The sequence below is a fragment of the Barbus barbus genome, assembly GCF_936440315.1.
Source record: "Barbus barbus genome assembly, chromosome: 49".
NCBI lineage: Eukaryota > Metazoa > Chordata > Actinopteri > Cypriniformes > Cyprinidae > Barbus > Barbus barbus.
The window spans coordinates 11,385,497-11,399,927 of NC_136727.1; the positions used below are offsets into that span (position 1 = coordinate 11,385,497).

At 36.8% G+C, this 14,431-nt stretch overlaps 1 protein-coding gene across 1 annotated transcript; it reads left to right on the top strand.

The window, feature by feature from the left end:
- Window positions 1–1,132: 1,132 nt before the first annotated feature.
- LOC306867335 (repulsive guidance molecule B-like) lies at window positions 1,133–13,288 on the top strand. The gene is made up of 5 exons (XM_079412938.1): window positions 1,133–1,525; window positions 6,826–6,863; window positions 7,521–7,669; window positions 9,218–9,729; window positions 11,844–13,288. Exons 1-5 carry the CDS (start codon window positions 1,475–1,477, stop codon window positions 12,519–12,521), a joined length of 1,428 nt encoding a protein of 475 aa, XP_079269064.1. The 5' UTR covers window positions 1,133–1,474; the 3' UTR covers window positions 12,522–13,288.
- The last annotated feature ends 1,143 nt before the right edge of the window (window positions 13,289–14,431 follow it).

Genomic DNA, 14,431 nt, shown 5'->3' on the forward strand with positions numbered 1-14,431 from the left:
CAATGGTGCCACGATGCTGCAGTTTAGGCCCCTTTGGTCTGTAGAAATGAGAAATGTAACGCATTGTTGCTATAACATGCTTCAAATTTGATCACTGGATTCATCAATGGATAAGAGCGCTTAAGTCTGTTTTAGTGCACAGGAACATGTGCATGAGACCAAGGATTACTTGTTGAAATAGCAATAGATCACACAGAGACAACACTGGCTTGATTTGTAATCACTGCCATTTGAATGAATGGCCTGAGCAGCTGTCTGTTTGAGCAAAAAAAAAAAAGAATTTAAAGAAACACAAAAGAATCCGGACAAAGTTAAAACCTTTTAAAAGTTGGACAAAGTTAAAAACAGTGATGCAGTTTTACTTTTGTGGTGTTTCTAAACTGCACGTTTATAGAAGCACATTGCATATAGTGGATATTTGATATCTTTTAATAAAAACTTTGATTCGTCTGATTTTTTTAGCAATATTTAGTATCAAAAATAATTAAAAGAGTAATCTAAAATAAAACTTGAATAGACCCCAAAATGTATTTGGACACTTAAACCAGGGTTAAAAATGGGTTAATGTCTTTCCTGTATAACAAAACATCAAGCCAATCATTATCTTTTCTTTTCTTTTTTCTTTTTTTTTTTTTTTAAAGAAAATTAGTTTTAAATGTCTTTTCTTACTACTTACCGAAGCTGAATTGAATAACTGTCTATTGTCTTCTGGAGAGATGCTTTACAGCTGAAATTGAATGCGTTTAATAATTAATTCAGCAACATTAACATTGTAATTTTCCTGTTTATTACTGTGAAACCAGTTTGACAGAATCTGTACAGTATAAACTGATATATAAAAAGTAAACTAATACAACCAAATATTGCATCAAAAACCATTTGGAATCTTTCAGGTTGTCAAACATGTTCATAATTAATGTGATGAACTACATCTATGATTACTCTGTGAGAACTTAAGAGAAACTTTATAAAATAATGACTGATAAATTTAGTTATAGGAAAAAAAAAGTCATAATTTGTTTGCAGATCCCACTTGAGTTGATTTTATTTTATTTTTAGGTGTGACTTAAGTGTCCATGTAGTTTTTGGAGCCGCTATATATTTGCTGTAAGACTCTGGTCTTATTACAGACTGCGCTGTGTGGATGACCATTGTAGAATATGGGACGCTGGCCAAAGACGACATATGCTGTCAAATCCCTTGAATGTGTATAATTGTGTATGTGTGTGTGCATGCTATAGTGTGTTTGGGATTTTTCGTCTTTTTTTTTCCTACCCGCCCTTCTCCGATATGTAGGAATTAGCGAACATTGCTTGACTACAAACCGACCCTAATCAAAGTGCCGATTCTTTAAAAAGACAGCTGTTGTCATGTGCTTTAATTCACAGCTATCTCCCTTTGTCAAGCAAAGCTGGACACAGTTGTCTGGTAGAGACAGATAAGGAACAGGGGTTAACAGACTTCTCTCAGTGAAATGGTCTTTTACACATCCATGCCACATGCCCATCAGTCACAAAAATCAGAGGTAAGTTCCATTTCATCTTTCTGCTGCTTGCTTTGGGACTTGCAATGCCATTACTCATGTCATTTGATACTTACTGACCCTTAAAGTGAACCCTCGGTTGTTAAAAGTACTACAGTAAAGCTGCCTGCTGCTGTTTTGTGGTTTTAAGCCTCACATTTCTGTATTATGCATTTTTGAGTTTAGAAAACAAACACTTTGAATGTAGAAGAGTACAATCAGCTTTGATTCACTGTCAAGGAATCTGAAAGATGCCATAATCAGATAGTGGAGTTTCTTTGGTATCTGTTTTTTGGAGTTTATGCTATACTTATAAGAAGTTCATTCAACTACAACTAACTCCTTTGTCTCAATATTGCAACATCAAAAATATGTTAGAAATATGGTATGCTGTTAATTCCTGTGATCTAAGACCCATAACCTTACTGATTTTTGATAACAGGAAAACCACTGTATAACCAAAAAATATTTAAACGTAAAAAAGGACATTTGCAAAACTCTCTCTCTATATATGTATATATATATATATATATATATATATATATATATATATATATATATATATATATATATTATGCTCACAATTAATGTACGAGTCTTCAATAAAAAAAAGAAAAAAAAAAGTTTTTTATCGAATTTTCAGCATAATCAAACAAGGACTAATGCTGTCAAGCTTTAAGGCATTAAAAAGCACCCATGTATTATATAAAAGTAGTCCATATGACATGTGTGATATATTACAGGTCTTCTATGATAACTTGTGTGCAGAACAGATTTAAATTTTTGCAATTATTTGGTTGCAACAGTTTACAGCCCAATGGTTGAGAAAATTTACATTGAATAACTACTTAAATTTCAATCTTATTCTTACGCAAACCTGTCATGTAACCACAGGAGATTCGGAATATAGAGTTGTACCACTTTTTGAAGTCTGAAAAAAGAAAGGCATACAGTTTTTGAAATAGCATAGGTAAATCAAGTAAGTCATGTTAAGTTTTTTGGGTGAAATGCAAGTCTACAGTTTTAGGTAACAGAAGAGCAATCTGTCCATTTTCAAACTTTGTGAGTGGAGGAGGGACACAGCTGCCATCCAATGAGATGCTGGTCAGGGTGTAAAACTTCAGCACTGCAGACAACTAAAAAATCATTGGCAGAGAGCAAAATTCTCAAAAGATGACTAGTAAGCTCGGGCTGATGTGGGCTTTGTTGCACTCTATACGTATTGTGTTCCCATGGCTTGAGCTCGGCCTGGCTGGACTTGGAGGTCTGGGAGCGAGAGTCACATTTGATTCCACGGATTTATTTGGTCATAGAATGCTCCCACAGCTGAGAGGTTTGAAATAAGAGCCTGAGCAGGTGTTGTTGTGGGAGGGAGAGAGAGAGCGGGAGAACTTTAGGAGTTTTCATTGCTTCTCTCTCGCATTCTTCCCTTCTCACATCAGTTATTGTACTATGTACTTCAGCAAAAATGTTTAAAAAAAGACTACAAGCACCTTTTTTGTAATTCCAACTGCATCAAATATTTGGACGTTGTTTCTATATTTACTGTTTATTTCAGTCCACGTGTCATTTGACAAGGGTAACACATATTGTACAATAAATTATGAGACTCCACTGTTTACGTTTAGATGCACCCATTGGATTGAAAATCCTTCATACAAACACAATCGTATTGAAAAAATTAAGCATGTAAATGCTTTAAAATGACTATTCCCTCAATCACATTCAATAATGCTTTGCACAAAACAAGCAACTCTTTTGACATATTTGACAGCTTTCCTTTTAATTTTGTTGAACATCTACTCTCAAACTCTTCAGTTTTGTTAGAAAACATTTGAAAATTTGATTAGAGGAAATTTGAGCTGGCGAAAATCAATGCGTTCAACTACCAGACATAGTTCACTTCACATAGAAAGAGTGTTTTTTTGTTGTTTTTTTTGTCCATACAATGGAAGTCAGTGGGGTCCATCCTTTTTTATTGTATGGATATAAACAGTTCTGCTAAATATTTTCTTTAAATGGAGAGACCTAACAATCTCTAATTAAGATCTCTAAACTAATTGATTATACCATCAAAACTTCTCCACAAATAGGACACATATCAGACCACACCTAACACCAAAACTTGGGTTAGATAAAACATCTTGAGTGGAGTCACCTTGAAATGTTTTACGCCGTATATGTTTAATCGGAAACCTAAAGTTCAACAACAAAGTCTCTTGAATTCACCAATTGTCAGGTATGGATGGCAGCAGCTCAGCGTTGATCCCACAGATTGGTTTTGCTTACGCTTAGCCTTTCTTAGAGAGGAGATCTAAGGCTTCTCCTCATTCTGCCTTTGTTTACTTCCACTATCTTTCTTCACCAAACTGAGAAGACCCCATGACCCTGAATCTAAGGTTACTTATGTGTTTATCTTTTTAAAAAGGACTGAGCTTGACACTATGTCAACAGCATCTCTTGAGTAGAAGGAAACAGCTCTAAGGGGCAGTGAAGAAAAAAGGATTTTGTGTTTGCAAACGAATTACTTGTAGGAAGCAGACAGTGCTAGCATCTAAAATCTATCAAATTTATTAAGCCAACAATGTCAGTTCAGAGGCGCTTTCCAAGTGAAACAACTTTTTCCGATGCAATTAGATGTACTTCAAGTGCAATTATTACAAATTAATACTTAACAACTCTCAGGGAGAAAGCAATCCACTTAGGACCCACAAAGACCTTCTCTTTTCGTACCCCCTAGAGTTCAGTTGGGCATCAATCAAGGCAGTTAAGTGGGATCCTTGAGCAGAGATGGTATCAGTGGCAGCCTCTTACAGGCACACACTTCTGTCCCCGTTATCTATGGCAATTGCTCTGACTCAAACGTGCTACTAAGAAAAGTTTAATTTTTAGCTCTGTAGTGTGGGTAAACACATTTTAGGCCCTCATTTCACAGTTGCACTTAAAGTTGCACTTGAGTAAATTTGACACTTTACTCAACTTCTGTGGATGGCTAGACCAGGGCTTCTCAACTGGTAGTTCACTGACCTGTTCTGGACAGCAAAGTAAAAAAAAAAAAAAAAAAATTCAAATTCAAAATATAAAATGCAAGAGATTGTATTATTAATATTTTAAGGAGGGGGCTTTGAAGGCTTCAAGTCCAAACAAACCATTTAATATATTTTAATATAGTATATAACAACAAGATAAAACAATGTTCAATAAATTTGATTAGATCTTATATATAATATTATGTATTATATATTATTACAGTACTTGATGCCCAGTGTTCGGTCTGTGTAAAGAAAACAAAGCAGTGATATATTTGTATTTTTATTTGAAAATTTAGATTTTAAGTTTTATTTTGTCAGTTTTTTTTTTTTTCTATTTGGCTTTTTTTTTATTTTATCTTATAAATTTTTTTAGCTCAGTTTTAGTACTTCAACTTGCTTATTTCAGTTAGCTGCCAAGGCAACATTTAAACTTTCATTTTTGTTGCGAACCACTGGGCAAGACCTGTCAGTGGCCCAATATTCCAGTGCCCTCCATACCGAAATGTGATGGGCCTAATAACAAAAACAAGCAGCGCGGTGTGGAGCTGCTCCCACAGAGTGAGCACCTTAATGAGGACCATATGGAGCTGCCCAGTCATACAGTCAGTGGAAACCCAATTCCTCTTCCTCTTTTTCTTCCCTCTCCTGCTCTCCTTCAGTTACTTCTCTGCTTCTCTGTCTCTCACTCTTGTGTCCATCTTTGAATTTATAGGACAAAGCTTCAGCCGATTGTTTTCTTAAAGCTGAAGCATGTAAACTTTCTCCTATCCCAGCTTAATATGCAGAGACAACTGTTAGTCTGTCAGTTCATTCCCCCGAAGACATTCTGTGGTGTTATAAAAACATTGTTTGAACATCCAGACCAGCCTGACAACAGCAACAGCAGCTCAACAAATGGCATGGGTTTGAGGTGTCGCCAAGCTGTTTGTTGAACCAATGACAGATGAGGAGAGTCACTGGGAAACCTGCTTGAAAACAATCATTATTTCCACTATTCAGTTCAGGTTTTACTGGTGTAATGGTTCGTATCATTCCATTTCACTTCTTTTTCTTAACTTGCGCTGAGTAGAAGTTCTGGGCTTTTAGCAAATGACCTTCTTCTCTTCTCTTCCCAATACTTCATCTCACTTTCTGTAAAAAAATGTAGTCTCTTTATTTCTCTGGTTTCTCAAATGGAGACTCTCCGTCCCCTCTCACTGGCCTGGCATTCAGTCCTGCCATGAAGCGGATGGCTAATTTTACCAGACTGACCTCATTCCACTATTGTATAAGAACAAGTGAGTCAGTGTCAGGAGAAGTGTACTGGCTTATCCCTTCGTTTCCGTTCCTTTCTCTTCTCTTTCTCGTTTTTCTTCCTGTCTTTTTCTTGATTTTTTTTGTACCCGATTCACCTCTGTAATTGACGCGCTCCCTTCTTGCTTTGACCAGAGGAATATGTATATTCGCTGGGTCATGCAATGTAATATGCTCACAAACGTGATGGAAAGAAAGAACCCTTTCTCCGCCCATCAGCCTTGTCAAGTCGTCTACTGGCATGAGGTGCTTGTAAGGGGCTCACTGATCCATCCACCTGAGTGAATGAGGTATTTGCTTCAGTGGCCAGATTCTGAATGATGCCTCTGTTGTATCAATACCACTATAGACCAGAGACAGGAATGACTTTATGGGGGCAGCCGGCTCTCCAGTAGTAGTATTGAGGTAATTACTATTACCATTGACTAATGCACATATTGTTGTGAGGGAGAATGAAATGTAATTTTAAGTCAAACTTCAAGTGATCAACCAATGTGTGATGAAACAAGGACACAATATGATCATATATCTCTATCTATAAGTGCTGTCAAACGATTAATCGCGATTAATCGCATCCAAAATAAAAGTTTTTGTTTACATAATGTATGTGTGTGTACTGTGTATATTTATTATGAATATATAAATACACACAAATGCATGTATATATTTAAGAAAAATATGTTACGTTTATATATTAAATATATTTATATATGATATACATTATATTAATATAAATATATACATGTAAATATTTTCAAAATATATGCTGCATTCGTGTGTATTTATATATACATAATAAATAGACACAATACACACATATTATGAAAACAAAAACTTTTATTTTGGATGCGATTACTAGTAATTATATAATATCAATGTCGTTTATTACCTAACCCTAACAAACATGTTTAAAGACACTGATGTGTAAACAAATATTATGTATATAAATCAATGTGTATATTTTGTGTTTCCTCCAAGGCTACACTCTCAATGGATCCACAAAATCATTTCAAACGGTAAGCAATGTATTGTTTTTTTTCCCCCCCATAATCGCAATGTAACCTCATATCTCAAAGCACCAACTGCAAACATGATCAAACCATAAACCAGCTCAAAGTAGTTCAACAAACCATGATATTAGACTGGAGGATGTAGGATTAGCATGCTGAACCCCCCAGGCTAGGCTGAACTATTTTCATTTCTTTAGTTTCCCTCTGCTTATTACATAGATTAGAATAAGATTTGCAGAAATTCAGCTGTCCAAAGCGAGGCAATTGATAGATGACAGTTTGTTCCCATGTTTGTTTTGGCACATTTAATTGATCATTTAAACTAATGTATCTTTCAAAAATATGTATGTTCTACAATTAAAATGTAGTGTACACAGAAAACAAGTTTTAAATTATTAAAACGTTATAGCAGGTATGCCAACAATTAATAATAGTTGACTGACTCTGAACGACATTCATGCAACCTAAAAACGTTATTTTATAGACAGAATCGTTCATACTTTTGCACTGCACAACTCGTATAAAGACGTGACTGAGCACTTGTCAGCGTTCATGGAAAGGGCTGGCGAATAGAAGCTCCTCCCATGCAAGGCTTTTCAGCACTTTTCCTTTGAATGACAGTGGCTGGGGAAGGGAATTAAAAAGTTTTGTGATTTCTCGCAGCCTCAACGCCGATAAGCAGCAGTTGGAGAACTGCAATCAAACTGAATGGATTGGCATGGGGAGAAGCGGCTCTCTCAACCTGGCTAAGCGGCAGCTTTGGAACTGGATTTGTCTTTTAGTGGTTTCTATGTGCCTGTTACTCCGACCAGGTAAATAGTTTTGCTCGTATTAATCGCTCGTATGTGCATAAACACATCCCAAAGCGAGAGCTAATGGGGAAACTTTACACTATCTTTTGGAGACAAGTTGTTCGATCAAAATCTCTAAAAAGCATTTTAAAACTTTAAACGTGCTACTTCATGCAACTGCGCAATCGCTCATATGAATGCACTTTCTAATTCATACGCAGTTAGTTCTTCTGTAGGCCAGAGATGTGCTGCTAACTCGCTAGCAAAAGATTTAAACCCAACGTATTTCTTTAAAAGTTTGCCTTGATAACCAAATGTTATACTTACCTTCTGAAATGATGTTTGAAGTTCATCCTCACTATTTGCCGCTCTTTAAGCGTATTGATAAGTTTAGTCAGATATTTTATTAGTTTGGCAAAACTTTCGCTAACCTGGCTAACTTCTGGTCGTGTCGCTGTTTGAAGTTGTTTACGTTAACTTACTTCGAAAGCCCGTGACTGTGTTGAAGAAGAAAGTGTGCCGTAAAGAGTAAAAAAATTGTGATTTGTGAACAGCAGCGATCAAATATGGGTTATTTATACTTTGCGTTAACAGCGCGTTTTAACCACCTAACATAACTTATGCCTCTCTGAAAAGCACGCGCAGGTTTTGATTGTTTCAAAGTTTTAATTGTTCGCGAGTGTGAACTGGATGTAAAAATAGTTTTGGTACAGCTAAAAATTATTATTTTATAATATTATTTTTTAAATTATTATTTTATTTTTTTCCGACAGAATGATAATGGTTTATTTGTTAACTAAACCATTAACGTTAGCTATGCATTGTAACTGTTTTAATGTAGAGATATTGCATTCATTTCCACAGAGTTGTAAATTATGCGTAACGATTAATCTAGAACAGTTTATGTAAAATAGTATATGGTATTCTAAAAAGTAGGCTACATATTTAATACATTGTTCATGTTAATAATATGAGATTAATAAATTAATATACCCGTGAACATCACTGTTTCCATGCTATTGTGCAATTTATTTTATTTTTTTTGTAATTACTCATACACTACTCTGAAGTCATGGAAATTCATTGGTCAAAATTTGTGGAAACCATGTAGAATACAATTACTACATCCTAGCAGTAGGAGTTTTTCATAATTTTACTAATGCTAGCCAAATTCCATCCCATTTGTTATTGTTGGGCCTGTATTCAAAGCAGTAGAAAGTCGTCATATCAAATGAAGCAGTAACTATTTTCACACTTTTGTTAGACCATAACTGTAAAACACTATAAGGAATCCAGACAAGGAATGTTTTCTTGGTTTGGAATAGCAATCACCAGCTTGTAGTTATCTTTTCAGATGCCATGCTGACTCGAGGGCAACCAATGAATGTCAGAATGACAAAATACAGCAGTTGTGTAGCTGTTAAACAGGTTTAGTCTATAGATTGATAGCTAGAAACCATACAAGGCTAAGAACTGTAATCATGAACGTCTCCATCACCAACCAACCATCAAATAGTGATTCTCTCACATGCATCTCATTAATGCCTAATTCTTCTTGATTTTTAACAGTGTGCTGCCAAAAATGTCGAATTCAGCGCTGTAATGCAGAGTACGTGGCTTCATTCTCACCCTCCGGTGGCTTGCAAGAGGAGGTGCTTCCAGATGTGGACTACTGCATTGCTCTGAGGGCCTACTCGTTGTGTACGCGTCGCACAGCTCATGGCTGTAGAGGGGACTTGGTGTACCACTCCGCTGTATTCCGTATTAAAGAGCTCTTTGCACAGCACAACTGCTCCAGCGATGGCCCAACGTCGTCGGCCAAAGCACCCAGTACTTCCAAGCCACCAGTGGTGGACGTCTGCAACTATGAGAGCAGGGTGCTCGCCTCAGGCCCGGCAGCCCAGCAGAAAAAGTACGGACATTGTGGATTATTCGGTGATCCTCACTTGCGGACTTTTCGGGATGAGTTCCAGACGTGTAGGGTTGAAGGAGCCTGGCCGCTCATTCACAACCGATACCTTTCGGTTCAAGTCACAAACGTACCGGTGGTTGAAGGCTCCAGTGCTACAGCAACCAACAAGGTTAGTTGTGCAAATGGCTTTTTTCTTAACTTCCTGTAAGTGTGACCTGTTCCAAATTGTACTGGTCCTTTTAGTAAAGCAGAGTAACCACGATACTGGTGGTTTTATGAAATTGGGCAAAAGTTGTTTTGAAGCCTTGTCATCAGTGCAAGTGTTGAAAATGTGAAAAAACAATTATTTACTCACCCACATGTTCTTCTAAACATATATGACTTACTTTTTGAATATGAAGAAGATATTCTGAAGAATTTTTCACCTTTTTGTCCATATAGTGAGTCAGTGGGGTCCAAAACCAACATTTGAATCCCATGGCTTTGTAAAGACAAAAACACAGATTTTCTTTTCTTTTTCCAATAATCTCTTCTTGTATGCTTTACAGAAGAATGTAAGTTGGTTTTGGACCCCATTAACTTTTATTGTATGGACAAAATGGTGAAAAATTCTTAAAATATTCACTTGTGCTTTGCAGAAGAATGAAAGTCACATAGGTTTTTGGACAACATGAGGATATTTTTGGTGAATTTTTTTCTTTGATACTATACAAACCTGTTTGGCAAAGTATATTAATTTATCATAATATAATAGCCAAATAGATTACCAAATAAATGTAACTGAAAATGGGCCATGGTCTCATGTTCTCGCATGGTCCAAAGAAACCATCAAACCAAAAGCTTGAGAGAGACAGACAGTCAGCCCAAACAATGATGTCATCAGGGGGACATTTTTTTTCCTCTTCTATTAAGGAACGTGGATTTAGACTGTTGAGCCGTGGCGACAATGCAGGACCAAAAGACTATAATAGAATCCCCCAGCTGTTTCACAAAAAGTGGGGGAGACACTAAAAGGAGGAATGGAAAATAAATTATTCAGACTGGTTACAGTCGGTTAGTTTCTGGAAGGTGAACAGACATGAAGTATGACTGTAACATGGGAATGACAATATCTGCATTTTTTCAAAGGAGGTAATCTGAGAACATAAAACTTGTCATTTTAATAAACTTTCAGGGGACCACTGACTTTAACATAAAATATTTATGAGAATAATTGTTTAAAGATCTTTCTCTGAGGATTTCTCATTATCCTTTGGCTCAACGAAGAGCTCATGATGTGTTTCTAATTTGGCAAAACGTTGCATCGGAGCTATATCTTTAGCTTTAAATGTAATGGACATTCTTGGATTAATCATGTAGAACATGACCTAATTTTACTGACAGTTGATGGTTTACAGCTCTGTGACTTGATCAGAGTTTTATAGAAATCTGCCGTTGGATGTTCTATTGATTAGTCATTGAGTTTGGTTTAGATTACATACTAGCAGATCCCAAATTGTCCATTTGATTTTTTTTCTCTGGTCCTCTACTGCCATCATGTGGTTGCATCTAGGTCTATGGCACTAGCAAAACTTCCAATGTTATTTTAGTATTATATACTATTATAGTTTTGAAAATATTATTTAACACTTTATTTTAAGGTGTCCTTGTTACACCGGTTACATTATAGTAACAATAAATTATGCATAATTACATGCAAGTAATCCTTTCCCAAACCCTAATCATAACTCTAACCATAGTAAGTACATGTAGTTAATTAATATTACTCAGTAATTAAATGTATAATTACATTGTAGCAAGGACACATTAAAATAAAGTGTAACCAAATATTACTATTTTATTTAGGTTTATTTATTATTATTTTTATTTCTGTTTTAGTTAGGTTTTATTTCCATTTAGTAATTTTATGGCTGCAACTTAAACTTATTTCAGTTATTTGTCAACATTTCAACTGAAATAATTTGAAGTTGAAGTACTAAAATTGAATAAGAATAAAGTTTTTTTTTTAAATCACGACAAAAGACATAACAAAATGACTAGAATTTAAACTAAAAATATAAAAGTTAATTCAGAAAATGAAAGATTATAATAGTATATAAAGAATTCTAAAACACCACTGACCTGGTGGTGTGGACACGTTCTGACATATAGTTTTCAAAGCAAAAATCAGGCTGCACAAAAACACAATGTTGAAACAATCCTCCAGTCAATTGAAAGCAATTTCATGTATTGATTTTCAGTGTGAGCTATTACTCACCATTTCCCGTTTAATCTTCCCTGTAGATAACAGTCATCTTCAAGTCCTACCATGACTGCACCGAGCAGAAGGTGTACCAGGCCACCACCGAGGACCTGCCATCGGCGTTCCAGGACGGCACGCGAAGCGGTGGGAAAGGAGAGAGCCTGTGGATCGTGGAGGGTAGTGGAGGTTTAGGTATACGGCAAGTAAAGATCCACGCTCGCTACCTAGGCACGTCCATCATTGTGCGGCAGGTCGGCCGCTACCTGACTTTCGCCATCCGCATGCCTGAGGACTTAGCCGAGGAGAACGGCGGCCTACAGCTGTGTCTGCACGGCTGTCCGCGCAGTGAGGTCATCAAAGCCCATGTACTCAACCGGCAGCAAAGCCGGCTTATGGGTGGCTGGTACGGGGAAGACGATGGTAGCGAGCTGCAGCCAGGCCTCTTGACACACGTGGACATGTTGGAACGTGCGACCACAAAGTGTCGAGAGATGCTGCAGGTGGAGGACGTTTATTTCCAGTCGTGCGTGTTCGATCTTCTCACGACAGGAGATCCGGAGTTCTCCATGGCAGCGTATGGTGCCCTGGAGGACCTTAAGGCACTTCCGCCAAGCACTCTGAAACAAAATTCACCCAGGACTCCACACATTTATAGTAGAGGAACAATAGTTAAACCTTCTGTTTTCGCAGCTCTGGTTCTTATGCTGCTGTTGAACTGAAGGAGCTGGTCTAGACGCCAGCTTGAGGATGGATACCCACCAGCCAGACTGTTCTTCAACCATGAAACCCTCCTGGAAAAACAATCAAACTGACTTCAAACTGTCTGCGAGTGAGAGACCGATCCGAATGGACTCATTTCCATTTAAACATGCTATGTTTTACTCTTCAAACGGATAATGGCAGAACACTTTCCGAATGTGAAATCGACAATCGCTCGAATCTGGAAAAGATGAAGGCAGCTAATCTGCTTATCTTCTAGGTTATCACCAATTAAAGAATGGAAACTCTACTGCAGGTGTGACGTTAGTGGATGAAATTATTGTAAAAGACACACAGGATGTCCTCACATCTTCCTGAATCACACAAGTTTAGGTGCACTTCAAATTTTCTCCTATAAGAAAATGTTATCTACACGGGATCCAACAACTACATGAAATGCTACCTATCCATATATTTTTGGGTCTGGGTCCATACAACCACACATTAAGCTACAGTCATGGTAGGAAAAGACTTCTTCAAGCTGCTCTGCTTATTAAGGAGAAAACAAAACAAATTCTTTATATAATAATATATTGAAAGAATGTATATGTGTTTTATATGTGTACATTCATTTGTGTATAGATGTTAATGTTTTAAATGTGACGTTTTGAAACAGTTTTTCTAGTTAGATATTTTTTTTTTTTTAGTTTGTATAAAACGATTAATATTTGCTGTATTGTGTAATCTGTTGTTTTCCATATTAAAAAAAATGAGTTGTGACAATCTCAAATATTTTTTTCCCTGACTTCTGACGCGTTCCACTCCATAGAGGGTGCTATAGAGTTGCAAGTTTGAATAACTCAACTTTTTTTTTTGTTTTTTTTCGTCTTTAAAGCACTTTATTTCCTTACACCAGCAATAAAGTGTTGCAGGAACTTGTTGGAGTAATACCAGAATGTCTTTTTTAGCTGCAGTTATGTAAACGATAATGTCCATCTGTTACAGCAAAATATACCTGACAAGGTGATAGGTGCCTCACTTATTACACAGCTTCTTGCTAAATAAATAACTTGACATGGAAAAATAATTCAAGAAGAAATTACCCATGTTATATGGCAAGAAAAAGAAGCAAACTAATGCGAGAGACTTGATACTAGCATAAAAAAATTTACTAAATAGATTGCTTATGATTGTTATCAGACCACTGAATGGCTCGATTGACCAATCAGAATCAAGAAATAAATTAATTGGCGCATTGCAACAAGTGCCAACCAATCAGAATCAAGATTTCAACAATTCAGCAGTATAGCAAAGCCACTAGAAAGCAAGCCTGCAACCAAAGTTTAACGGCTAAAGCAAACGGTCCCAATCTGGCAGTATGTTGGAAAGGAGACCTGAGGCCATTTTTTAATGAATGTCAATGGAGGAGGGGCTTCACTACGCTGAATAAACAACAATACTTTTGAATTTAACTATTTTTAGAGTTTACCATGGAAAAAAATGCTGTTTTATAAGAGAAGTCACTGACTTTTTGCAACAGGTGGGATTCATTTTACAGCACTTTTCATTCACTCTATGATATCTGTAAACGACAATTGAGTGTCGTACACATAGTTATATATACGTAGATGCCTCATTAGCGACTTTCTATCATGGATATATATCCGTAGATGCCACATTAGCGACTGTTTCTATGGGCCGCTATACGTAAGCCGTCCGCCATATTGTAGCAGTCAACTTGACGCCATTCACCATAGTGATCACTCAATATTCCAAAGATGCCACAATCCTGAACAACCGATGGTCTGCGAGCCCAATGGCTCTGTGCGAACCTACAGTATGGTGAATGACGTTAAGTGGACCATTCCAAGATGGCGGCCGCATCTGCGTGCCTGGGGCCGGTTGCACCAGCTGTACGTAAGTTACAATT